General features: G+C 38.9%; 5 protein-coding genes across 5 annotated transcripts in view; 2 read left to right on the top strand and 3 right to left on the bottom strand.

Annotated features, from left to right (window-relative positions):
- Positions 1-4,132, bottom strand: part of LOC128732726 (partitioning defective 3 homolog) — a 179,060-nt gene extending 174,928 nt beyond the window's left edge. The window contains exon 1 of the mRNA XM_053826057.1: positions 3,025-4,132. Within this exon, the coding sequence (XP_053682032.1) occupies positions 3,025-3,132 (108 nt within the window). The 5' untranslated portion in view covers positions 3,133-4,132. The remainder of the gene's footprint in view (positions 1-3,024) is intronic.
- A 7,550-nt stretch (positions 4,133-11,682) lies between these two features.
- Positions 11,683-12,495, top strand: LOC128746043 (uncharacterized). The gene is made up of 2 exons (XM_053843093.1): positions 11,683-12,069; positions 12,128-12,495. Exons 1-2 carry the CDS (start codon positions 11,754-11,756, stop codon positions 12,493-12,495), a joined length of 684 nt encoding a protein of 227 aa, XP_053699068.1. The 5' UTR covers positions 11,683-11,753.
- An 18-nt stretch (positions 12,496-12,513) lies between these two features.
- On the bottom strand, positions 12,514-14,176 carry LOC128746042 (zinc finger protein 665-like). Its single transcript, XM_053843092.1, has one exon. The coding sequence runs from the start codon at positions 14,050-14,052 to the stop codon at positions 12,514-12,516; it is 1,539 nt and encodes a 512-aa protein (XP_053699067.1). The 5' UTR covers positions 14,053-14,176.
- Positions 14,177-24,278: 10,102 nt separating this feature from the next.
- Positions 24,279-25,618, top strand: LOC128732604 (uncharacterized). Its single transcript, XM_053825888.1, has 2 exons — positions 24,279-24,365; positions 24,433-25,618. The coding sequence occupies exon 2, from the start codon at positions 24,448-24,450 to the stop codon at positions 25,384-25,386; it is 939 nt and encodes a 312-aa protein (XP_053681863.1). The 5' UTR covers positions 24,279-24,365; positions 24,433-24,447; the 3' UTR covers positions 25,387-25,618.
- A 201-nt stretch (positions 25,619-25,819) lies between these two features.
- On the bottom strand, positions 25,820-26,893 carry LOC128746041 (uncharacterized). The gene has a single exon (XM_053843091.1). It carries the CDS (start codon positions 26,891-26,893, stop codon positions 25,820-25,822), a length of 1,074 nt encoding a protein of 357 aa, XP_053699066.1.
- Positions 26,894-27,988: the final 1,095 nt, after the last annotated feature.

Raw genomic sequence — 27,988 nt, 5'->3', positions numbered from 1 at the left:
GGCTTTGCTTTACTTTTTACCAACTACTTTAGCTAGTGAAAACACACCATGAATGGGGTGCGTTCATACAATGCGAATATAAAAAATATAAATGTAAAAAGGTTCACGCAAACCCGCAGTCGCGACTTTTGCATACCGTATCAGAGTAATGGTTCAAACTCATGATTCTATGTTACCCGCCTACGGAAAAAGATTTCCACGGCGGAACAAAATAATTTGTTGGTCCAAAGAAATGAACTCGCGTCGAACTCGCTTCTACCGTAAGCAATCGACCTAAGCGCTGGGTCAACCTTGAAATTCCAGCATTGCGTCGCCGTGCCTGCATTTTCGACCGAACGACCGGCCGAGCGAGGTTCATCATCACGGATGAGCTCATTTCACCCCATCCGTCGCCGCGGTCTCGCCTGCTTTCAACCGTTCCCGGGCTGTCACTATTTCAACTGCTTCGGCGGGTATCGGGCGCGGCATGTTCATTGGTAAATGGTATTGTCTCTATAGCTGTGCGCGGAACAACGACCGCTCAAGTGAGGTATACGCACAGATGACGGGGATGATGTAAAAGCATTAGCCAGAGTAAACCGCTCACCGGTAGGTAAAGTGCAAATCATGAAATACCAAATATTTTTCAACGGCTCTAAGATCGAACACACTGAAAACAAATAGTTGACCGCACTAGCAGAGTAAGTACAATAACAACAAATACCTCAACGAAGGAGAAAAGGTCTCATCATCTCCTACTCTTATTCTACGACCGCTTGAACTACAACAACGACAACAGGCTATCGCTCATGACGAACCAACCATCACCCAAAAACCGGTTCCTTGCAAACATCAAGGCGAGGTCGTGTCCATTTTAATGCCGCAAAAAAGCACACATTCATAACGAGATACCAAGAAACGAGTACGTCATGGGCATCATCATCATCATCATCATCATCAACACGAAAGACTTCAACTCTTTTCCACTCAAACCAGATCATTTCAGCGCCCAACCGGGCGCTTTAAAACGATGCGCTCTTGCAAAGAGGAAAATCGCAACCTATTCTAGTTTTGTTGACGAGTTCCACACCTTTAGGGGACAAAGTAGAATAAAAAAGGCGGTGATCGTAACTCGTCAATAATGATTCGCTTCCGGTCGTCGCCTTCGATGTCGGTTGTGTCCCCTTCTCTGTATTCGAGTGCGTAATGCTTTAAATATTGTCCCGATCGGCAACGGTAACACAACGTGCCGGCATCGTTTGCTTCTGGCCGACATAGTCGGTTCTAATTATCTCACTTCCTTCGTCTCATACAACAACAACACGCGGAATACCTAGAATCAAAGCAGGGTAGATGCGCGGTGAATCAGTTACTTCGGATACAGTGCAAGCTCAAGCCTATCTCATCAACTTGAGCTATCCTGCTGTCTTTGTTTACGAATGTAACGTACTTCTGGAAATACAAGGGTTCTGTACAGAGTAGGGATCAACGTTCCGTAACGATGCGCACACCGCGCGAGTAGTAAATTAAAATGGGCACGACAGGACGTCATTCATCATTGCTTTTACGTTTGACGTTGGGCTCGCACTATTTCACCGATTGTGGAGAGTTTTGTTTGAAGCTCTGTCATACGCAATGCACAGATTATTTTTCTATGTGTCAAATCTATAAAGAAAGCCTAGAAGAGCACGGAAAAGAAGAGAATTTATTACCAGATGCAACAGGTTGATTGCGGCAGCATTTCTCGCATTGCTCAGCAGGACCATTCGTTAGATTATACGACAGGTTGTTGAAGAAAGGTAAAACGTTCTTTTCCTATGCGCTTTTCGCCTTATTTTATAGGGCTTCTCCGGTAATCCTTCGAATAGATTTCGTTTTCCGCTTTTACATGTAGCGATGTTTCAATAGACGAATGATAAATATAAAAAACAACAATTCATTTTTTTTGTTAGATTATAGTCACTTTAACAGCTTGTATCATTCGTGAGTTCTGCGGGGTTGGGATTTGAGCCCGGTTCCTCGGCGTGAATGCTGACCACTACACCAGGACTGACCCCTGACAATTAACTTTCTTTATACTGATAAAAGTCATGCATTATTATTTAAAACGCCTAGGAGACATTCCTCCACATTTGCCTCCCAGTTGGCCTCGAGGTAAGGCGCTGGTCTAATAAGCCAGTCGTCGTATGTTCGAATCTCGGCTGGGAGAGGCTGTTAGAATCAATAGGAACATAGCACTGACCCCGCACTGTCCTGTATTCTAACAGCCGGTTGCGAAGTCTGTCGTATAAAAACAGAAGGTCAAACTTCGATAACGGAATTAGCACCCAGGCTTTGCTTTTGGCTTTGCCTAGACACATTCCAGCGTAACGGGACAACACGAGGACCCGACTTTCATTGACATTTTGCTCCCGCTAGCAAAAATTACGTTTGTGATTAAATTAAACAAGTTTTATATTACATACTTTCCAACGTAGTATTTACTTTTTGATTTAGATTGTTATTTAGCTAGCATTTCGTAACGCGACACCATCGCAGAAATACCGCTTTTTCAACTATGTTGTAATATGTGTACACTTCAACGTATTAAATATTAAACGTTCTGTTTCTGTTAATTGAGTTGAGAACTACGTTTTCTGTATATAGTTCAATAATCACTAGTGCATGCCCAGTATAATATGAGATGAAATATTCTGTTTTAAATGCCGATTTCTTGGAGTACAAGTGCGTGGAATATGTCCTAGGCGATACGTTGACATACTACATTATTCCCACAATAACCACGCTATTTGTGGGAACAACAATTTCCGTTTCCCTAAGTGAAGCATCCAGTAACCTGATAGATTTTAGTTGAACGTTCAATAATTTCGCCAAATAGTTCACGGCCCAAAAAGATATTCCTCGTACCGGTACGTTTCAAGTAAATCTTACGTAACGATTTTGACGATTTAGTATAAGTTAACAAAAAAAATGCCCAGATTCCGCTGCTGACGTGCTATTTGTTGTTTTATTATTTTGCTGACTAGTAATCGAATAACAACTTACCTTTCTCTTGTAGCGGATAATTGCCTCCTGCTCCAGTTTCCGAACGGTTGTCCCTGGCGGACACGGCACGACGAACCGGGTCGATCCAAAGCAAACCGTCACCTTCATGGTAATGTAATTCTCTTCAACTTTTCACTATTCTCGAGCAACCGATTTACTGCGCTTATAATAGGCGATTTATTTTTGCCCCGCAATCGAACCAACTAAAGCACTCATTGATTCAACAATTTTCATTCATGGAAAAACTAGTATAATACCTGCACGTTGCAGTGTCAAGCGAGAACACCCTGCCCTGTTTCGATTTTGTTGATTATTATTTTTTGTTTCGTTGTCATAGCAACTGTTGTTTTCAACAAACTGTTTTATTCTGGACCATTCACTCCGGCGCGCGCACGTCTGTTTGGATGTTTTCTTCTTCCACTACGACTCCCAGCACATCTTGTTCCCCACTTCACTAATCGAATTAATGTACTATCCCACGTTGCAATAATTGAAAATCGCAAAACGCATCCACAGCGCTTTTTTTGGCTTCGACTCAAGGATTAACTAGCGCTCGACTGCTCGCTGGCACACATTCACGCACACAGGAAACTAGGAGTATTCAGAACTCCTAAAATAAAAGCACCAGTTTTGCTTGGGTCACCTTACCGGTGGCGGTACAGCCATCGATAAACATAAGCACGCTCGCACAAACACTCTTTTAGCACAGAGCGCAGCTCACAGAAAAGACGGGAACAGCGATGATTGCTTTTCTTCCTTGCTGGCAGACAGGCTACCATTTCACCTTGGCTGGAACGAGACGGACGATCAGAACCACCTGCCGTCCGTTTGATCGTTGATGGCTGGAAGTTTTTTGAAGCGCTCACTCCAAAAACTACTTCCATCTACGGGTTATATAGTATCTACTAGGTTTTTTCTCACTTTTTGCTTATTGATGATTCACTACATTGATTAATAACGGCACAAACATTCATTGATGACAAAACATTCCAGCAAAATAGTCACTATTTAGTAATAACTACACATACAGCATACAGGAGCAAGAACCCGTGCAATTTTCTGAAACTTAAGCCCGACGCGCAGTCCAACAGAACACGAAAAACACATCACATAACGGCAAGCTCACGAAACGGACTGACACAGACACTTTAACTTCACTGAGAGAAAGACATGCGAAAGGGATGCAAAAGTTTCACATTTCAGGGCGAGTTGGGAGCCGACATTCGCACTGACAGCCAGGTTGCCGTAAAGTTACTTGATGTATAATAGTCTAGCGTTACTGAAAATTTGTCATTGGCGTTAACCCAGGCCTATGACAGGAAGCCATGTTTTAGTGACTAGAATCGCAGCTCGCTTCCTACATGCTTTACACGAAGCTGAAACTAATACATGTTTACCATACCTAAGCTGTTGCGTACGATTCACGAACACTACTTTATCCGAAGCGAAGTTTGTTGTGGGCTCGAAACGAGACGGGCTCAAAATTTGTGTTACAAACAAACCCTGCGCATTCATATAGGGATGTCACCGGCCTGCGTTAACCGCGTTAACACACCCTATTGACCTTGCCAGCGTTGAAAGAGATTTCGTAGGCTGCTTGCACTTACAGGAAATCTCGTGCCGAACTGTCAACGCGTGAGTGTTGACAAAAGCAAAAATACTTCCCTTTCTTTTTTTTTCTCACGCAAAACTCTGAACAATATCAGCAACGCTGGCAAGGCCATTTCAAGAGCAACATTTCAATAGGGCCCAAGTGCAAAATATAAAAAAACTGGTTTTTTGGTTATATTTAAAGCTTTTTTAAGTATCTATAATAATACCAAACATCATAGCGATTTGAAAACTTTATGAGTCTTAAAAAGCAAATTTGAAAAAGCCTTATGTGAAAACTGGCAACAAAGTTTTCATTTTGTGCTTTGGCCCTTCTGTATGAAAAAGCCTATACGCAGTTTGTGTTTTGTTTTGCATTCGGCCCTATTTTTGTTGTGGGCTTTCTGCTGCTTGCTGCTGCTGCGAAGATGATCCCCGCCGTACAATTGCGCGAGAGACTCGACGGACGACCGAAAAAAACAATACGATGCTACCTGCATAAATAACACGGTCATTCACAGACACGACATGTTTAGTATTTAAGCCTGCGCGGCAACAAAAATTTAAGTTACTTTTCGGCTTACACGAAAAAAGCTATTTCGCTGTATATATATATCACCTGTGGAGGAACCGGACAGAGTTCGTTAGTTGCGCGCCCGAGACATTTACTATCGCTGAACTGCCAAGGCGTGATGCACTTGCACGCTGTGGTGAGTTAGAAATGCTAAATGAATGAACTGCTGCTGCTTCACACTACCAATAGGGACTGCCGCACTGCCGCACTTCACGGGGCTTCACAAACCTGTTCAACGGTGGCAGATTTGCCGATGAAATTAAACCCCAACTTTTCTAGTAGAAATAATAAAGCTGATCGGTGTCCCAGTTACGAATTTTTAATTTTTTCTAGCCATTGCGCTTCAAAACAACGTGATAAAAAAAAGGCCAAACGCGAAACGCTGTCTAAAAACTGGCCCAACATCAAAATCATATCACCACTGACAGTAAATAAAAGCCTCATGTCAAAGGCCCCATCAACAATTGATAATCAAATCAGCCTTATGAAAAAGTCGTATTACCGAATGATTTCCGAAAACGGCCAAACGCATATTTTTGCAAATTACAAAGTAAATAAATGTTTTTTCTGCTAGTTGTTGTATTACACATTAAACTATTATGTTTTTGCATCATAATGTGACATTCAATTCTAAGCAACACTGTTTATATCAAATAAGGAGTTAAAAAATGATGCTCAAGTTTCAACATCGATTTTCTCGAAACTGTCAGTTTTGACTTCGGCCTATTTGAAATGTTGCTCTTGATTTGGGTATTTTAGCGGTATTTAAATTCTCACATATTATGATAATATATGATGTCACTGTAAAGTCACATGAAGACTTTTTCAAATTTGACGAGTGAAAGTAATAAAAAAAGCATTTTTTTCATTTAAAAATTTTTTTTAGGATAAGACGATAGCTTATAAGTAAACCATTTTTCTTCTCAGCTCACAGTGGATAGATAAACTATGGTCATCAGCCGATACAGGTTTCATATGGGAGCTGTCAAAAGCTCGGTCAAAATGAAAAGCTCTATCAGAAAGATAGAAGAGAGGAAGAGAATTTCTGACATCATTTCAATCAATCGGTTTGGTTGATATCTGTCAAACAGCAAAACATTCTATTTTTGATTTTTATTAATTTTTTCATCAAATATTCACTTAATTGAAATAAAAAAAGAACTGTTAGATTCAGAAAACGAAGGGCTATCAAATAAGGCAAAAAAGCAACTTTTTTGGGAAAATTAAAATACCCAATTCGCTATGTGCGCGAAACGGTGCTGCCACCTTCCCAAGTTTGTTCTATTTGTGAAGTCGGTGCACAGGTTTGTTAAAGAGTGAAAAGGATAGATAAAACTTTGCACCAAATCTTCACAAACTTTCCATATGGCAGTTCCATGAGAGTACAAGAGATCGATTTGTGCTTACATAGCGAAATGGCAGGCACCCATTCGCGTTGACGAACGTAAGCTGCTGCTACCTCCAAAAGTTTACTGTAGGGGTGAAGCGGAATAAGAATATTTCTTAAAGAGCGCAAGAGATCGAAACATTTTGGCAGATTTTCACCCACACGTACATACGGGCATTTTTATGAGTGTGCAAGAGATCGTTTAATGCCGTCAACGCGAATGTTTTGGGCGCGTGAGCAGAAATGAGATAGCACTTCGTCGCTACGTTTTACTTGATAGCCTTGACAGTGTTTTGGGTCCGCTGTCAAATTTTGAGCCCACGCGGGACATTCAGTCGCTGTCACTTACTGCGATTCGATATTCGCGACTACGAAGATAAGGTGCTACCACAGAGAACAGACATCCAGGCTGGCATACCCAGCCTGTATAAATTTTTGTAACGGCCATTTCGAAATAACCCCTCGTTCACGTTAAAGTTACCCTTCGCATTTTTTAGTTTGGCGATTCGTTTTATGGCGGCGCCACCTGCAAGCATCTGTCAAAACTGAAAAGCATTTTTTTTTGTATTCTTAATCTGATGGTACGAGATAAACAAACGAGAAAACACAGTCATAATATTGATTCAAAATTACTGGTTGTGTACAGATGCTGTCCCCGGTAATCTTATAAAATCTATGCTTGATGAGCCAGGTGTTGAACTCGTTGAGGACGATGAGGATTCTTGCTCACCGATATACAGCTTTTCCAACGGCCTCATGGGATCTTTCACTGAGTTCCACTGGTTTGCGATACAGTTCATCGGGTTACGCAGTGGCTGATTCAGCAAGACTACCCACCGTAATTTCACTGAACAGCACATTGAATAATGTGTTGATTGACTCACTAAACTACAAATTTTAGGAAACATTGAACAACAACGCGCCAGTCGATTCACTTAACGATTTACCGAACAAAACAATTAGTCTATCAAGTAGTGGGTTAACTGTTTCAGTAATGCCATCGGCAGGGGAACCGTTTAACAATACAAATCGCAATCTTCAGCTACAACGCCCATTGAAGATAGAGCAAGCTTCCGAAAATCTGCTGAAGATGAAGCTAAGATTTACGACAACTATTTATTTCCAAGCAAGCCTGCAAACGACGATTGACATCCTCATTTAAGTACAAACGGCTCGTATTCCAGTGTCGTCGCATTAATGCATTTATTCAAGAAAAGAAAAAAATGGAATCGAAAAGCTTTATGTATGAACCTTTTGTAAAATTATATTACTACTGCTATAATTTTCAGATAAACTTTTCTTGTAAATTGTTCAAATATAAAACAAAAAGACACCACCATGCTGCTACTGTTTTACCTGACTCACTGCGAATATGCGTATTATTGAAATAAAACGTAACCATGCGTTTTATTCGTTTATAACGCATATGCAGTTAATATCGATAACAAACGATTTTTTATAAGTTGTGCTTTTGTTATTGCATTTAATTTGTAAAAAGCTGCATAAATAACAATTCAGTTTCACAATACAATTATTGCGTACTACTAGCACATGAAATATAATGTTTAAGTACGTTATTTTTAGTGATCAAAATTAACGATATTATCGATACAAGGGCGATATTTTTCGAAGCCTTTCGAACCAACACGATCCCGCGAATACAACGCATTTCGTAGTGAGTCAGGTAACACAGTAGTACTTTTCTGAATGTTTCCCGGATTCTCTCCGGTAGATGAGGATTTTTAATTCCATTTGGCCGGCCGCTAGCACAGCTAGGTAGATGAGGAAGATTGCCTACAATACAAAGAATGATAATACCAAAATTTGCTTCATCCCAAACAGCAACTTACCTGAAAAACGAGGAAGATAAATTCAATCGCCCATGATCACGCCGGTGTTGTAATAATTATCAAACACAGTTTAATCACTGCGTAAAAGCTTTTTATTTACTGTTTGTATATATACAACTGGAGTGTATCAAGGACTATTCTCGACTGACGCAGTTTGGTTTTAGCTGTACATAAATGGCCCTAGCGTAGCGATAGCGACAATGCACGTATTAGTGTATGTGTGAGAGAGAGCAAATGAAAACTATGCACTGAGCAAGATTGTTATATTTATTACAGGTGTTTCATGAATCGGAATTGTACGAGTTGACATAATGATTATGGCCTTGCAGCAGTTCATTCCGATTAGCATCCTTAGGTGACGGGATCGAATAGCACCGCCCTGTTACTACCGGTGATGTACTTATCCAAAACTGTACCATTTGCGTAGACCTGGGTCCTGTAAAAAAAATATTTTATTACAAAATTGTTGAATGTAATAAGTGAACAGGCTACTTACTTCAATACAAAATCCCTAGGCGAAAAACCGACAAGCTCGCATAGCATCATAGCAGCAGCATCGACTGATCCCATCAAAATTCTCGACTGTATAGATTGTACCGAAAGCGGATATTTCACAAGGGTATGTTTATGCAATATAGAAAGCAACATCATTTTCATCAATCACTTATCCAGGCTCTTGCAATGAAGTTCCGGGACCCGGGAGGCAAACAGGAAGGATGCAGAACTACGCCGGCATCGTAATAATCACAGCCGACGCAGTATTCTGTTTGGGCCTTTAGATTTTGCGCTGTTTTTAACCAAATGTTTAAGTGAAATTCAACCAAACGATGTTAACATTCAACTTTCTCGGGTAAATTTTCAAATAGACCTAAGTGACAATAAGAGATTCTCTTCGCGTCTCCTCTCTTTCGGCTACATGAATGCATAGAAAAGGAAATTTTCAAAACATTTAGCTAACTAGTGACTCCGGCAACCGTTTTATGCAAAGCTGATGTGTTAACGGGAAACTAGCAGTCATTAACTTCTCGTCGAAAAGCCCAATTTCGGAAGCAGTTTTTCGGTCCAAAAACGGGATTCTATTTATCAAAATGTTAATACTGCATTCTTCTTGCCAATCTGAACACAGCGAATATATTTTCATAAACAGCATTTTTGTTTCAAACAAAAAAACTGCTTTTGAAATTGGCAGAATCGATGACGACTAATTTCACCTTAAAATGCATTAGGATCGCCGTAAAACGCGGAAGAGAGGAGACGCGAAGAGAATCTCTCATTGTCACTTAGATCCAAGGGGGTTCCAGTAAGGCGTATTAGTGCGTAGTAATCAGAGATTACTTTTGTAATCATTTACGAATTAATTAGGTAATCAATAGTAATCAGTAGAGTAATCAATGATAATCTTAAGTAATCATTGGTAATCATGATTAATTTATAGTAATCACAAGAGATTGATTACTAGTAGTCAGAGGTAAAGCGGGGTACGCTGCTGAAAAGTAATGGGTAAAAAGATAGGACAAGAAATGCTCAAGAAATCGATTTCGTTTACGATTTCTTAAGCAGTACGCACTTCATAAGAAATATTATTTCACGTTCAGATGGCGCAGTTTTACATGCAGGTGAATTAAAACGTCACTTTTCCGTACGGAATAATATCCGGCGCAATTATTACCACAAGAAAAAATGACAGGTGGTTGCTTGCATTGGAGTTGTCAAAATTTCTTCGGTAAATAGCAAGATTTTTTCTTGAGCTGTTTTCTTTTCAGCAGCGTACCCCGCTGGTCTATAGACCAAATCAAGGTGACGTCATCTGGCAAATACTGGCGCCCTTGTTTACAAACAGACCGCAAAGTCCAAAAAAGTTTCAGCTGTTTAGTCGGCAAGTTTGTTGTTTAAACCGAGTTTAAACAGCATTAGGACTAAATTTAAAAAGCCATTATGCCTGTAAAATGGTAAAACACACGCTACATTCGCTACACTCAAAATATTCTGCACATAACTAATGGTAAATTTCCATATGAAATTCTAGATGATTATCATGTGCCGCATATAAACACAATCCGCCTAGAAATACACATAGAAATTATACGGATATGAATAGTATGTGCAATTATTGCGCTCTTCACACTCAATTGGACTGCACAGTTATTAAGTGCAACCTTCAAAACTGTGATGAAAAGTGTGCTACTGATAATATCGCTAGTAATCTTATATCGATAATACCATCAAACTTTATCGTCATGGAAGAATATCGAAAATTGGAGGGTTTAAAGTGAAATCTTCTTCTTGATTTGTTATTATTTCAACATTTTTGTTCTATTTCTTACGTATTTTTGCTTATATTGCCGTATTATCGTTATTAATTATTAACGATAACAAAACTTTATCAATAATCGTTATAGATTTTGACCGACATTTCCCATCATTACAACTCTCCCATCTGAGCTGACATTTGATTTAGCAGTGGCGCCAGTACCAGTTGTAGGGAAGCAAATAGTATTTTTAATTTTTCATTTATTTCATATATGCTGCATATTTATTCAAGTTATGAATTATGCGTGGAATTATGTATTTAGAAACTATTTTTATATTATTCTTTGCGTCGATAACAACTCTACGTAAGCATTAGAATTTAAATAGAAATCAACCAAGATTCATAGTTTTTTCCCACGAAATTTTGGCAACTTTTCTCACCTACAAAATGTGTGACTGGACAAGTGTGTTCAAAATCCAACTTTCAATGCAAAGAGCAATATACACATAAAAAATATACGCATATGAATAGTATGTGCAAAAGTTTCGCGTACCCATATATTATAACTGTGTGGCATATAAAGTTCATTGACTAGGCACATTGCAAAAATCTATGTGTGGGACACATAGAAACTATACGAAAAGTTTTCTCAGTGTATAAACGAAAAAGTAAATTTTCCAAAATGTAAACAAGGGCGCCAGTATCTGTCAGTTGACGGTATGATGATTTTTGGTCTATTACAGGAAAAGCGCCCGTCTGACAGGTAAATTTGCTGAGATGTTGGCAACAAAAACATGGCATCCATCGCAAGCCCCTGCTGACGGCCCGTTACGATACGTTACCGATGATGTTTGCTAACGGTCCGTGTGATTCCAGCTTATATCTCACATCAGCTGTCAGAAAAAATTTCAGCTTCGGGAATTTGTTTTATGTAAATAGATAGTTTATCATTTTCAGTGTGGCGCGTGGTCTCCTCTCGCCTCTGGTGTCTGCTGTCTGGTCTGGGTCTGCCGGTGGGGTTTAAATTGCTTTTTTCAACTGGTGTCCTAAAAAAATACTCTCCCCAAAAATCATAAAATGGCAAAACGGCGATCCAAAAGTACATCTGTGTGGCAAGAGTCGGATGATTTAATAGATGATAAGCTCAAGACATTCGACGACGAAACCGAAATCGGCCAGGTAGCATCTTCGGAATGGGAATCCGAAAAACAAAATTGTGCCGTAACAGAGCGTAAATGTAAACCGAAGCTAGTTACCCCATTGTTACAAAAACGAAAAGCAGGTATTATTTATATCTCCACAATTCCCAAACATATGAACGTGACAATCCTGCGGGAGCTGTTAGAGCCGTACGGCGAAGTTGGTCGAATTTACTTGCTGCCCGAACGGAAAGGTAACGTATACGATTTTTCTTACTCCTACGATTTATTGCTTAGAGTTGTAAATTTTAGAAGGAAAAATTCGCAAAAAGACTGCTAAAGGTAAACGAGCGATGGTTCGCTACACTGAAGGCTGGGTAGAGTTTAAGAGGAAACGGATCGCCAAAGCCGTCGTGCAGCATCTCAACACCCGGCCAATTAGCACAAAAAAGAAGTCCGTTTTTTGCGATATCCTGTGGAGCATGAAATATCTGCCACGATTTAAGTGGATCCATCTCAGCGAAAGATTAGCTTACGAAAGAGCCGTATTTAAGCAGAAATTGCGTACAGAGATCGCTCAAGCCCGCAAGGAAGCTAGTTTCTTCCAAAGCAACCTAGATCAAAGTGAGGCAGTTAGAATAAAAATGAAAAAAGCGCAGAAAGAAGCCAAAAAAATATAACTCAATTCACTGTTTGTATTATTGAAGATTTTTTATTTGCGTCTCATTTGTAAAATCATATAATTGTCCAATCGGGTCTATCTCCTCCGGAAGTAGATTATTGCCGTCATCAAAAAATACAATATGTTCATTGCTGCTATAAATCAAGTTAACGCCATCGTCTTCGATGTTTTGTAAAACAATTTGATTTGCATCGATTTGATAGCAGATTTCATTCAGTATTTCCTCATTGATAGCTCCGTCACCAAAATCTGGTTCATTTATTATTTGTGCGTCCACAGCTGGCGAACTGTTTGCTAACTGTTGAAGCTCCGCTTGGTGGCTTTTCTCCTGGTGTGCCTTCAGACGGGATCGGACACCAAAAGCGACCGTACAAAACTGGCATTTGAAGGGTTTTCCTGTATGCTGATACATGTGAACTTTTAATTGTTGCTTTTGACGGAAAGACGCACCACATTGTTCGCATCGCTGAGGGCGATCGTTGGTATGTATCAACTGATGGTTCTTCAGATGGTATGAGGAGCTGAAACTTTTTTTGCAAACGCTGCAGGCAAATGGTTTAGGACCGTTTTCACTTGGATGTGCTTTACCGATGTGTGCATTGAGAAACGCCCTCTTAAGAAAAGTTTTTGAGCAAACTTCGCATCGAAACCGCTTACCCAAATGAACTGTAAGATGAGTTTTTAGAGAATCTTCTTTTCCGAATGCTTTCCCGCAAATATTACAAGAAAACTGTTTAATTCCGGCATGTTGTATGAGCTTATGTTCCGCTAATGAACCGTTTCGGGTAAAACATTTATTGCAGATATCGCACCGAAACCGCTTTATGCCTTGGTGAACAATTTCTAAATGATCTTTAAGCGATTTCTTATCTTTGAAACTTTTTGCGCATACTTCACATAGAAACTCGTGCTCTGGTTTTCCCTCCCGACCTACAGCATGACGATGCTTCAGCTCGTGATTATACCAGCTACTTCTAGCACGGAACCATCGGCCACAATATCGACATTTATATTTGTTTTCACTGGCGTGGATCTCCTGGTGGCGAAATAGCATTCTTTTGTTTTTAAATATCTTCTGACATACCTCACACCGCTGCTCTCCTTCTGCCAGAGGTTTCTTGAATCTGTTATTTAGATCATCTTCAGCCATTAGATCTTCAGCGAAATCTTCCTCCAGTCGATCATTACGCACGCTTCCTATACTACTCTGATCCAAATGGTTTATAATTTGTGCAATATTAGCTTTCGTTTGCAGTTCTTCATAGGCGCGGATAGCTCTTTGTCGAAATTGATGAATTTTTTTTAAAGATTTCACACATTGGATACAGATATTCGTAGAAATGCGTTCAACAGCACCTTGCTCTGGCATTAAGGGTAACTGCGTTAGCTCGCGGTACATTGTACCTAACTGGTTGCCAATTGAATCGTGACACGATTCGTCCTCTTCATCGCCAATAACGCTATCATTGTCTAAAAGCTCAGAGTCACTTATAAGATTTACCATTGGAACATCTTCGGCGAGACAAGTACGACAAACAGAATTCAGGATACTCATCGTTAGCTTTTTAATTTTTTAAAACAGGTTGAGGTCACACTCTATGGCTTTATTCCAGTGCAAAAACTATCGATCAAGCATGATTTTATCTTCATTTTCATGTACGATTGCACTTAACATTCACTTTGATCAAAAGGTATTTCCTTCTCCGGTAAATATAAATACGGTAAGTAAATACCCAATGTGATATATACAGGTGTGGAAATGTTGGTTAAGTGGTGTTAGTGCAATGAAGAAATTTCATCATGGTGGGGGTGGAAGGGGTGGAATCGTAAATCGACCAATCACGATGAAGCGTGACGTCAAACTCCATAAACAAACCCCATTGTCCGACGCGGTTTGTTTTTGTAGTTTGACATCGTTTTCTGATTTTTCGCTACTAATACCATCAAATGTCTTCATCTGCCACACCTTTTTAAACCTCATTGTTAGTCTACGGGGTGAAGTGGGTGAAGTGCCTGTCAAATTCATACCATTTTCGTAGAGTGACTATATACAGAGTGGCGACAAGTCATCCCAAATGTATGCAATGCGGCTTTTCCAAGGTATTTCTTTCTCTTTCCTGCATACGCGTTGGATAGGTCGTCTGCTCGATTGGAATGACACTGACAGATAATTATCATTCCAATTTTGACATTGTCGCCACTCTGTATATAGTCACTCTACATTTTCGATGTTCCACGCATAGGTACCAAACTGGTAATTTTGATAGGAACCAAAATATTTGCTGGGAATTTCCCCCCCCGAGGACCATTTGTCGACCCAAAGTAAATTGATATATACCAGGTATGTGACCATCGAGGGTTGCATTAGTGTGTGTAGAAAGAAGAAGAAATAGTTCTGAAATATGGTGGAACTTGCATGAAAATTAAAACTAAATTAATTGTAATTAATAAATGCAGCTATATTATTCCAGAGAAATATTTGAACATTTATAATGAAATGTAAGGAATATATTTAAAGTCATTTGCACTTGTAGCCTTCTTTATTATGCGTAAAAAACTTGAGAACATGAGTGACTAACTATTTCGATGTGCAATTGAAAAATGAATTAATGTTTCTAATACTTCACGATCAATACGGTATACGGTTGCTTAAATTAAAACACGTTCCATCCAACATTTTGCTTGCATGATGCTCTTGAATATCTGCCTTTGTTGTCTTCTTTTAAAAAATAGTTTTATTCGAATAGATGCTTGTGCTACTGCTTGAAAATGCTTAAGTTGAAGTCACTGTTCCAAGATGATACCTTTTTATCATAAATTTACCCGTCTCAACACTACGTAGAAAACCATAAAAAGTAATCTTAGATTGCTACAAAACGGTCTTAGATAATTAACACTTTAAAAGCTTACCAGAAATCAGACGAAAAATATCGCGGGCGGATAACAATGTTGCTCATGCTGCTTATTGAACAATCATGTCCGAGCATTTTAAAAAAATTCTTTTTTGGTTTACTACTTGTAGGAAAGCGATATAACGACATTTCTTTGAGACATCTTGATACCGTTTTGACGAAAAAATTTCCGCTTGCAATTTGGAATGTTGCACTTCATTGTATTCATGAAAATACATACTAGAAATAATGTTCTAAGCATAAACATAAAAACTGTGAGAAAAAAATAGACAAATCTTGCGTATCCAACGATTTTTTTAAAAAATTAACTAATTTTCCATACAAAATGCTCGAAATCTCAGAACTAGTGTAGATGTGTTAGTGCAAAGTGTATATGACAGCTCGCATTGTCATATACCTGGTATATATCAATTTACTTTGTTGTCGACCAACATTTAAAAGGGGCGGATAAGCCAACTGTCAAACAGAACGAGTGAGAGTTCTCAGTATAATCAATATATATAGAATGCCAGTGTCGCTGGTGTTTCATGGATATTTTGGTGGCAAACATGTTGCTGGTTCGTGTCTTGGATACGGGAACTACATTGTCAAATTGCCCAATAGAAAATTTTCCTGCCGACGAAATACCCCAAAACGACCAAATCGGGTGATTTACCCTACGTGATTTACGGAAAAGCAGAAGGATTTTTTATTGGGTTGCCTTTTTAGTTTGACAATCAGATTCCCGTTTCGAATCGATCACTCACACATATGCGCATGCAGTGTAAATACGTAATTTTCAAATGTGTGATGTTTACCACGAGCGCTGCAGCGACACTGGCATTCTATATATATTGATTCAACTGAGTTCTCGCGTCACTTTTGATTTCGTCCAATGTAACAATTCCACCATATAGAGAAAAACGAGATCGAAGTTCTTCGAATTGAACTTGTTTCAAAATGAAATAATTTTCAGTCATTCACTCAACGTGGTTGATAAATAATAACATTCAATATTGCGGAGTTTCCACCTATTTAGAGTCCCACGTGAAAATTATTAGCGTAGTTATTTTCTGCGTTTGCCACACATGTTTGCAATTTAGCAATTTGAACCATCAATGTTTCGTTATTGCCTCCTCACTCCACCCCTCCTTGCTAGACAAGCATATTTTCAATGTATTTAGTAAGTACAGGATAATAATTATTAAAAAACGAATTTGCGTAGGGCTCGTAAATTTGCTGCAAGGTACAATATTTAACGGAGATTTTAAAAATCTAATTAAAACTAAGCAGTTTTGGTTTATTATGGAAAAAGTTACATTGGACTGTTTACCATCTCATGCTGTACTTTGGACGTATTTATTTTTCAAGGCTATTGCACATAAATTAAGCGAGATCACCGTAAAATACGTGCGTTGCCGTGCTACGCTATTTTCGAGGCTATTTTTCAATATTAGGCCGCTTGTTTCACTTAAAATGCATAAATAATGCGAAAAAAAACTTTCACGTGCAATGTACAGATGAACTTTCAACGTCCAATGTACAGATTGGGTTTGTTTTGATTTTTTTTTGCACTTTGGACATCAGATGAGAACGACCGAAGTAACAGTCAGTCATCCGTAATTCGAATGTGCACATTGTACATTTTGATAATGCTAATTTTTTAACCTCAAAATAATTCTATTTGGGCAGGTGTTTTTGTATAACATAGAGTTTAAAAAGAGCAATAATTTGTTGTGATAAATCGGATTTGTTTACATTTGTTACATTGGACGAAATGAAAAGTGACGCGAGAGTTCATTTTCCTATGCTGCTCCAGCAAAAAATAACTCTCGCTCGGTCTGTTTGACGTTTGGCTTATCCGCCCTTTTCAAATGTTGGTCGACATTTAAAAATTGCTCTCTTCACTCCTACATGAGAAAGAGATAGCAACACACTATTATTAGCAGAGTATTAGGCATTGACCTGTTCGACAGAAACTTATGCGCAGACGGTGGTGGTCTTTGGAACTAGCCGAACGGTGAGAAAGTTGACAGTTTGCTTGAAGAATCGGAAAAAAGTTCACTTTTTTAATTTTCTTAATGTAGTGAAACAATGTACAAGTAAAATTACTATTGCAAAATGTAAGAAAATTGAGTACTTTATTTTTGATATATACTTTGTCAGTGGTTTGTTTACAGTATATACGAGAAAATAATGTTTTTGTATATTTATTCGACAACAAACAGGGGTGACATTGCGCATCTCGTTTCGAGTGATTTTGGTTCGTTTCGACCACGTTAAACAAATGGGCATCTCGAACGAAAATCACTCGAAACGAGAAGCGCAATGTCACCCCAGGTTACATATCACGGTAAATTATAAAAATCCACGTGCTTGAGTGGGAAAAAACTTGTTTTTTGTGAAATTAATATAAACCAGGCTATTGCAAGCAAGATACAGGATAACTAAGGCTGTGAACCATTTCGCGAAATTTTTAACTTTTTGGTTAAAATTTGACAGTTCGATGGTTTTCCGAAAATAACCCTGCTCGGGAGCATGGTTATAGCACAGACAAACAGACATAACTCTTGGAAGAAAAATCAACAAAAATGATCGTACCTCACATTTAGCCTGAACACTAGCACCATCTATGATCGACATTCCCAAATATCAAATAGCAATATGGGTGTCCCTCGAACTAGCAAGTTTTTTTTATGGGGAATTTCCCTTCTTTCGTCAAAAAGCGCCACTTTGACCAAAACGGAGACATTCCCAACTAAGCCCAAATTTAAAATGACGGTTTATTCGGTACGATGAATGGAAAACGAGTGTTATGTCTGTTTGTCTGTGGTTATAGTTTTAACCAAGTTCTGAGAGCCAATGAGATATGCACAGGTGAGGAAGAGAGCTTCGACAAGTTTCGCTGATTTTTCGATAGATTTGTTTTACATTGGTATGGATGCTTATCGCATTACAAATTTGTTCAAACAACCCGGATTGAAATGAGATGAATTTTATCTATCAAAAAAAGCAAATGAACATCAAAAATTCCTCCGATTTTAACTCGGACAGAAAAAACAATATTTTCATCCTCACCTTATATGCTCTCATTGAGCAGAAAAAAACTATCAATCCGTCAAATATGAAATGGTTCACATTCTGAACTGATTTTAACCACTCAAGGAGAAATAACCATCGAACTGTCAAATTTTAACCAAAAAGTTAAAAATTTCGCGAAATGGTTCACAGCCTAAAGAGAACATTCATATTTTCATGTAGTGCCGGAGTAACTTGGTTCGATGAGACTGAAAGATATTCGAATCTCCAGAACTTTGACTTGAACCGATACAAAACAAGCATAAGGATCTTGTAAAGTAGAAAAACATTCCAATAATATGCAAAAACCGCTTTAGGATCACTGCTGTGTACGATTAGTTAAGTCGCCACACTAACTTTTACAGTATTCTTCAAATTTATGCTCTTTCAATTCACTATTTTAAAAGTGTTTTCAAAATAACTTGTAAAATAGCAAATTTCTTACAAAACCTGATAAAAATTTAGTAAAGTTTTCAATCGAAAACCAGTTAAAATTAAATTTACTGAAAATTTTTTATGAAATGTACCGCATCTGACATTTGTTTTCGTTTTTCTCACCATCGCAGCAGGTAGCGACACGCCGGCAGTTTTTACTCAAATTTGTCAATTAGCAGAGAAAAATCAGAAAACGACGTCAAACGTCAATTTTTTTGAGTGTAGGCATACCAATGAGGTTTAAAAAGGTGTGGCAGACGAAGACATGTGATGATATAGAGCTTGCTAATTTGCGGTTGTGTTGGTGGTTTGTTTTCCCCCAGTTTGAAAAACGTCATGGAAAAACCAACAGCAGCAGCAACAAAACGCGTGTACGTATACGCGGCATAGTGTGCGTACGGTAGCTGTCAGCAACCTCAATTAGTAGCGAAAAATCAGCAAACGACGTCAAACTACAAAAACAAACCGTGTCAGACTATGGAGTTTGTTTTTGGAGTTTGACGTCACGCTTCATCGTAATTGGTCGATTTACGATTCCACCCAGACCATGATGAAATTTCTTCATTGCACTAACACCACTTAACCAACTTTGCCACACCTGTATATATCACATTGTAGGCATACAGCCCAAGCAACCAAAAGTTCGAATATTACTTGACACGCGAACTCGAAAGTCCATAATTAGTTCAGATTCAGTTCCGTGGAACTTTCACGCTGATTAGTAGTGTATATCAAGTATATGTGGAACTAAATGCTTTAAGGAAGTGCTGCGAGTACTTCATAGATACTTCAAAGCTATTAGGATGCTACATGAAGTTCTGAAGTAACTTTAGTTGCTAACAAGTTCTGCGTGTTGCTTTTTTGTTTATATTTCTGGTGATCAAACCAGCAGAACCTGAAACTATTGGAGATTAATTTTTATTTCACTTGAATAAATTTAATCCTCGCACATTTCTAATTACAAATATAAATTAGAATGTAATGCTCTTCATTATTGTGTTGTGTAGCATATGCTGTCGGTATCTCACTACTACAGTTAATTGCCTGGTTCCAAACTTTATGTTCTATAATTAACTCGCGCTGCATAAAGCTGCTGCAAGTTCTAAATCGAACTTTTACTTAACAACTCATTGGCAAAATTCATATCGCTTGTATACGACAAAGGTGACATCGGGCAGTATACGAGCAGTGGATCGGTATAGGTTTACAACGCGGAGCACCCGGGTTCAAACCCAACAGCAGGCAAATGCAACGAATATAGAAGTTAGGTAGAAGTATAAAAATAGAACATAGAAGCGCTGCTAAATTTGTTTTTTCTTAGTTTTTGACAGTTTATTTCGAAGCTGCTTAGCGTTCTATGCAGTGAACCCAAGACAGCTTGAAAGTTCGGTTAATTACTTAAAAGTGACGCTGCTTAGCAAGTTATAGATTGATATACATAAAGCTGTTTAACCCTTGTTAGACACCATTATTCGAACTCTTGGTTACTTGGGAGGGTCTACACTACAGACGGTAGATAATCTACAGACGCGCAAAGAGCGTGGCATAAAACACCAATCGAACCGCCAAATCGAGACACCAAATGAGCAAAGTAAACAAACTTGTATTTCGTATAGGCAGGGAAGACTAAGTTTTGTAATCTACCAGAGATGTTAAAACTTTAACTATTGATTTACTAAAAACATGGATTAGTTACCTTCGATATATCATATAATGCTTTAAAAAATTCAATTGGCTTGTTCACTTTGCAAAATATGCGTCGTAATTCGCGAAGTTCCATGGAACATACCAGGTGATTCACGCAACTTACTGCTGATTATAGGAAGATTGATCCAATTCTGACTGGTTGCCAAAACTGTTTAAATAATATAAATAAAAAAAAGTGTTGCCGAATTGGTAATTTTTCTCTTTGCGCGTCTGTAGATTATCTACCGTCTGTAGTCTACACCGATAAAAATAGAAGCCATGCGTGCAGTGATCACTATAAGGCTATGAACCATTTCACGAAATTTTTAACTTTTTGGTTAAAATTTGACAGTTGACGAGAGCCAGGTTAATTTATGAATTCGCTATAAGCACAGACAAACAGACCTAACTCTTGGAAGAAAAATCAACAAAAAATATCGTACCTCACATTTAGCCTGAACACTAGCACCATCTATGATCGACATTCCCAAATATCAAATAGCAATATGGGTGTCCCTCGAAGTAGCAAGTATTTTTTATGGGGATTTCCCCTTCTTTCGTCAAAAAGCGCCACTTTGACCAAAACGGAGACATTCCTAACTAAGCCCAAATTTGAAATGACGGTTTTATCGGTACGATGAATGGAAAATGAGTGTTATGTCTGTTTGTCTGTGCTATAAGGCTGTGAACCATTTCGCGAAATTTTTAACTTTTTGGTTAAAATTTGACAGTTCGATGGTTATTTCTCCTTGAGTGGTTAAAATCATTTCAGAATGTGAACCATTTCATATTTGACGGATTGATAGTTTTTTTGCTCAATGAGAGCATACAAGGTGAGGATGAAAATATTCTTTTTTCTGTCCGAGTTAAAATCGGTTAGAATTTTTGCTGTTCATTTGCTTTAATTTGATAGATAAAATTCATCTCATTTCAACCCGGGTTGTTCGAACAAATTTATAATGCGATAAGCATCCATACCAATGTAAAAAAAATCTAACGAAAAATCAGTGAAACTTGTCGAAGCTCTCTTCTCACCTGTGCATATCTCATTGGCTATCAGAACTTGGTTAAAACCTTGGTTAAAACTAACCATGCTCCCGAGCAGGGTTATTTTCGGAAAACCATCGAACTGTCAAATTTTAACCAAAAAGTTAAAAATTTGACAGTTTGATGGTTATTTCTCCTCGAGTGGTTAAAATCAGCTCAGAATGCGAACCATTTCATATTTGACGTATTGATAGTGTTCCGTGATCGTCGTAAGGGGGGCCGGTTATCAACGGGACTGTGATATTATTATGCAATGACGAACAAGTGTCGCGATATGCACACCACCGCCAGCGGCGGTGGCTGCGAACGAACTGAACTCAAGACTCACGTTTATTACCCTATTTATATGTACATCGTTTGACAATAGCTTATTGTTACTACATCTAGCCAGAACAACAATAGCGCTTTGTCTCATATTCGACCGAGTACACTGATTGTTGTTCTGCTAGATGTGAAGGTCAACGCGGTCATATTGCGGCTTTGTGCCGCAACAGATAGTTTTTTTTTGTTCAATGAGAGCCTATCCAGCTTTCCACGAGCGATAATGGCGGTTCTTGAGCACAAGTGGGCACAATCTTTTGACATTCATTGGAGGAGCGTCGAGTTCGCCCTGACGGAGTTACTATGGAAACATCCATGATTGTTTGTTGTTCGAGTGTAAAAATATAAACATTGTTTCATTTTGCAGATTAGCTGAAGTGGAACATAATTGAACGGATTCAAACTTTTGTAGTGGTTTGTGGCCATAATTCCCTAAAAGCACCGGCTCAGGATACTTTCTACAATCGTGCGAATTAAACGTTCGAATGCACTCAGAGGCAAACGTGAACATTGAACTTCATATTAGTCGAACCGTTGCCAAGTTTGCTCTCGAACAGCGTCTCGTTTTGATAAGAAACTTTCCGCTGCGTATTTGGCCATTCTCCCTGAAATATCCGAAAACTGCGAAGCCACAATTCATAAAACTTGTTGTCCGTTCAATTATGTTCTTCTTTAGCTGATCTGCAAAATTGAACAATGTTTACATTCGAACCTTGATTCGAACAACAAACAATCATGGATGTTTCCATAGTAACTCCGTCAGGGCGAACTCGACGCTCCTCCAATGAATGTCAAAAGATTGTGCCCACTTGTGCTCAATAACCGCCATTATCGCTCGTGGAAAGCTGAATAAGGTGAGGATGAAAATATTGTTTATTCTGTTCGAGTTAAAATTGGATGAATTTTTGATGTTGATTTGCTTTTATTTGATAGATGAAATTCATCTCATTTCAACCCGGGTTGTTTGAACAAATTTATTATGCGATAAGCATCCATACCAATGCAAAAAAATTCCAACGAAAAATCAGTGAAACACGTCGAAGCTCTCTTCCTAACCTGTGCATATCTCATTGGCTCTGAAGCGAAACCATCGAACTGTCAAAACCTTGGTCAAAACTATAGAGTGACTATACACAGAGTGGCGACAATGTCAAAATTGGAATGATAATTATCTGTCAGTGTCATTCCATCAATCGAGCCAAGCCCATGGCAGACAACCATGTTCTCGCCGCCAACATCTCGTGTGTGCGAAAGTGAGATAGCAATTCAGCACTGCGTTTCACTCAACTGCCAGCAGTCTGATTTGGGCCCGCTGTCAAATTTTGAGCCCCGGACATGCTGTCGCTGACGTTTACTGCAGCTCGATATACAGATGTCGATGGGGTGAATCGAGCAGACGACCTACCCGATAAAAAATCCCCCCTACTTTTCCTCCGATTTAGTAGGTTCGCGTCGGCTGAATCGCCTGATTTTGGACCCGACGAATCGGCCGATTATCCAACGCGTATGCAGGAAAGAGAAAGAAAAACCTTGGAAAAACCGAGGGGATGCGCTGTCCTATCCCTTGCTATGTATTTGTCTGAGAGAGATTCGCGAAGAGGAAAAATTCTAACGTCAAATGCAGCCAGTACGATCTGTCAAATGCAGCCAGTCGTTATCGTTGTCCCAAAATGGAAAAGTATTGTTAATTCTCATAAGTTTTCTGCCGGTGTTTTTGTGAAAAACACATTCGGAATTGAATTAGTCTTGTTTGTCTCAATTGTAAATTCACATTTTTGCAAAAACTGAAATGCCCGTGTGACAATTAACACCAAAATATGTTATTATAAAATGCACACTTCACACGTCCAATGAGATGTTCACGCACAAGTTTCATTTATTTGCCCGAAAATGAAAGCAAACGTAATAGGAAGACGAAGAACAGCCAAAGCATAAGAAAAAGAAGACCGTCTCCGCGACTCTCTCTCAGGTATTTGTCAGAGGATAACATCGCGCTTCCAAAACTGTCAACGCTTCCAAAAGTGTCAAATTTCAATGCAGTATTGTCAGTTTCTTTGGTAACAAAACGCGCTGCTCACTTCTTTGACAGCTTGCAATCGTCGCCAAAAATCTGCTTGGCCAAGGTGTTGGAACAGGTCAGGAAACGTAAATTTCTTGTCCCTTTCATTCTTAGGCTTTTTTATAGCGTTACATACAAATCTCGAATTGGAGTTGCCGCACCTGTTACAACCACATTGGTTTACATTGACAGCTCATAATAAAATTAAACAAACAGCAAATCAGTTCGCGTTAAATATTTAAATATTTTTCATTAAAGTTGTGTTTCGCTCTCGCAGCAATTTTTAACTGCAGTCCCTAATATTAAAGTGTTTACAGCAACATAAGTAGTGTTTATAGTGACGATGAAAAGGTAAAAAACAAACAGGCTAGAAATATTGAAATGCCAATCTAATTTTCTGCTCTTAACTCATCTGCAGCGTTTGCCCATAGATATGGATTCTGATACTGATACTGGTCAAGATTCGGAATACTCGGCTGAGTTCCTCGATAATGGAAATTCTTTGGAAAACTCAGAGGAAGAAATTCAAAAACTTCCGCAGTTTTATGAAAACTGTCCAGAAACCGAGGCCGAACCTCAAAGTGATGATTTTCCAAGTATTCTTCCAGCGGTCAAACGCAAACGATCTGAAAGCACTTTTGATTTTATGATTTCCATCTACAAGAAAGATTTTCGAGGACAACATCACGACAAAGGAAAAGTGGATTCCAAAGTAATTGCGAAAGAATGGCATGTTTTTGGCGATTCACCAGAGCAGGTTTTCGAACAAATTTGGGGAGCGGTCAGCAGTCACATCCGACGTGAAGTAATAGTATATGACGACCAAAATATGAAGCGAGTTAAATGGGCTAACGATGCAGATCCTGAGTTCGAGGACATGGACAAATATATACTTTTCAAGGATCTTCAACGTAAGCGCACTTACCGAACATTTGATGTACGGGAAAATACAGATATAATGGTTAGATGGAGAGGAAAACTTATAGATGTATACCTACATGTCTATTCTTTGGCGGTAACAAATCAAAAGTTATACGAGTTAGTTAAAAAACTAGAGGCTCCAAATGATCCAGACAGATCAGGAGCTAGCAGTAATAAATCCTTTTTTGGTTTAATTAACGAGCTTAAGGCAATGCATCCGGAAGTATCCGCAGATTCATTTGTATGGACCAACTGGGCGGAACATGTGGAGGCAGCACCAGGATACAGACGTGATGATGTAAAACTAAATCCACCAAATAGTGTAAGATCGCACCTTAGACCTGCACCAACTGATGAATCAGCTATTCTGGAAGAAAATCGACGTGGACTATTTTTTGCTAAAACTATAGTTTGTGCAATGGAAAGTGATATTAAAGTAATCAAGGAGTAGTCGACAAAATTATTAGCCGCAGCCAGCCAGATTCAAGAACATGTCACGGGAATGGAAATACAATTGAAAAGTTACAGCGAAATGTTAACGTCGATGCAGCGCTCACTTGCACCAATGGAAAATGAGCTTAGTCGATTGCTTGCACAATCTGTAACAGACGCAGATGATGTCGACCATATGTAAGAGGACAACCGATTACCCTGAAGCTCAACAAAATCCTTTGCAGCTAAATACTCCAATCTGATAAATAATGTGATTAACTAATATAAGAAATATTTAAAAGAACGAAACAGTTCTGAGTTCTGTTACTGTACTGCTACGCTTTGTTGTTACTCTTTTGCTATGTTGTTGAAATATAGACAAAAATAAACCTGATTAATTCGGATTTCTTTTATTATGTGTATCACATATAACATTTATAAAAAAAACTTGCTCAAATCACTTCTTTCGATTCAAGTTCCGAACAAAAGTCGAAGTTTTGCAACGATTGGTTAAGCCCTACCTTAGGGTCAAAGATACCACCTTCGTTATAGCCGCACTTTCTTATAATTTTGGTGCAATCATAGTTTTTGAAGCTAAGTAAAGCATCGCCTACAACTGTTTTGAGGTCTTTTGGGTCATTTTCCACATAACGTCGTCTTAGGTATCGCTTAATTATGCCAAAAATAATCTCTATCGGATTGTAAAAGGGGCAGTACGCGGGTAAAAAGATCGGGACAATACCCAGGGACCTAAGATACATAATAATGTGTTTATCACAATGGATTCTAGCACCGTCCATCACCCAAACTGAATAGAAACCCGGGTATGTCTGCACATTACCAGATTGTAAAGCAAACGTGCGACAGCACTCGAAAAAAATCTTTCGAGTAAATGTTCCCTTCGTCATGAATGAATCAAGAAGGCCACCCTGACCAAGAAAACAAAGAGTTGACACTCTCGGACGTCGACGAAACTCACCACGGAAAATTAATCTTTTTCCGACAAAACCATAACCTCTGTTGCGTAACATATCTCTGCTATCAAAGGCTGCCTCATCCAAGAAAACTAGGTTTGGCAAATCCCATTGGAATGATAACTCCTCGCAATATTTGGCAATATCAGCGTTACGGACTTGCATTGCTCGACGTTCAAGTTTCTTCCAACTCATACCTTCCGCATGGAGTATCCTTACTATTGAAGCTCGGCATATTGAAATTTTGAATCTATGAAAAAAACGTTTCTGTGCCTCATCGAGAAATAAAGTGGGTTCCCTCATATATAAATTTACAATCCACTGTCGTTTAGCCATGCCGAACTTTCTATATACCAGCTGCTTTTCTTTTTCCGATAAGACACTATTTTGCTTATAAGTAATCCAGGCACATACTGTGGATTTACTTTTGCCGTAAATTTCACAAAGTCGTTGTCTAGATAGTCCCAGGAAAAAGAATCCATAAATACAATGGTACTTTGTATTTAGACTGGCACGTTGACGTCTGACATTATGCCAAATAATGTTGGACATTTTCTGAAATACCAACTTTTTACGATTTTTTATGAAGCATATAGCATTTATACTCACTGTGATATCAAACAAAATGTATTTGTTTCTTTATGGCAGCTATATTTATTAATAAAATGACCTGCAAATTAGCCTGCAAAGCATTAATCAAATGTGGAAATATTTTGTTCGACCAGCCCGACCAGCACATAAGCTGTTTGTTTACTTGACAACATAAATGACATTTGCACTCGCGACGATTCCGGCGATGGTTTCGTCCGCGATGGTTATAATTCATCGCGTACGAAAGGGTGGGAAATTAATAATAACATAGCGAGAAAAAAAAAGAAAAAAGCAAAACATCGAGTTTCTTTGTTCGATGATGTACTCGCTGCTCTCGTTAATGGAGCATTCCCTTGGGAAAAACCGCATTGCATACATTTGGGATGACTTGTCGCCACTCTGTATATAGTCACTCTAGTCAAAACTAACCAAGCTCCCGAGCAGGGTTATTTTCGAAAAACCATCGAACTGTTCAATTTTAACCAAAAAGTTAAAAATTTCGCGAAATGGTTCACAGCAGCCCAGTGTCACCGACCCCCCGGCACGTCGCCATTTTTCTGTGACTGAATATGAAACGTCAAAAATACAGGGCGGGAAATCACTCCATAGAAAATCAATGCGACGCCATTGTTGTTTGGGGTACAATACTGAGGGGTCCAACTTAATGGGGGTACTGTCAAACTGTGTAGACCAAGATAGCGATGTCGTGGAGGTGGGTGTCACCAATACACTCGCACATATGATTTGACAGTACCCCCATACTGACGGGCCCCTCGTTGCTGGGTCCCAAACAACAATGGCCGCTCCATATATTTTCTATGAAATGATTTCCCGCCCAGTGTTTTGACGTTTTAGATTGCCGTCATAGAAACATGGCGACGTGCCGGGGGGTCGGTTCACAGCCTAATGTCGACTAACATTTGAAAAGGGCGGAAAAGCCAACTGTCAAACAGAACGAGTGAGACAAGGGGTTTCCAGTAAGGCGTAAAAGTGCGTAGTAATCAGAGATTACTTTTGTAATCATTTACGAATTAATTAGGTAATCAATGGTAATCA

This window comes from Sabethes cyaneus, chromosome 1 (genome assembly GCF_943734655.1).
Source record: "Sabethes cyaneus chromosome 1, idSabCyanKW18_F2, whole genome shotgun sequence".
Lineage (NCBI taxonomy): Eukaryota > Metazoa > Arthropoda > Insecta > Diptera > Culicidae > Sabethes > Sabethes cyaneus.
The sequence above is the reverse complement of the archived record's forward strand: the minus strand, read 5'-3'. Positions and strand labels throughout refer to the sequence as shown.

Coding starts and splice junctions, on each gene's coding strand:
- LOC128746043 (XM_053843093.1), top strand. CDS start 11,754: ATGGCAAAACGGCGATCCAAAAGTACATCTGTGTGGCAAGAGTCGGAT. Junction 12,070..12,127: donor CTTGCTGCCCGAACGGAAAG/GTAACGTATACG, acceptor TGTAAATTTTAG/AAGGAAAAATTCGCAAAAAG.
- LOC128746042 (XM_053843092.1), bottom strand. CDS start 14,052: ATGAGTATCCTGAATTCTGTTTGTCGTACTTGTCTCGCCGAAGATGTT.
- LOC128746041 (XM_053843091.1), bottom strand. CDS start 26,893: ATGTCCAACATTATTTGGCATAATGTCAGACGTCAACGTGCCAGTCTA.
- LOC128732604 (XM_053825888.1), top strand. CDS start 24,448: ATGGATTCTGATACTGATACTGGTCAAGATTCGGAATACTCGGCTGAG.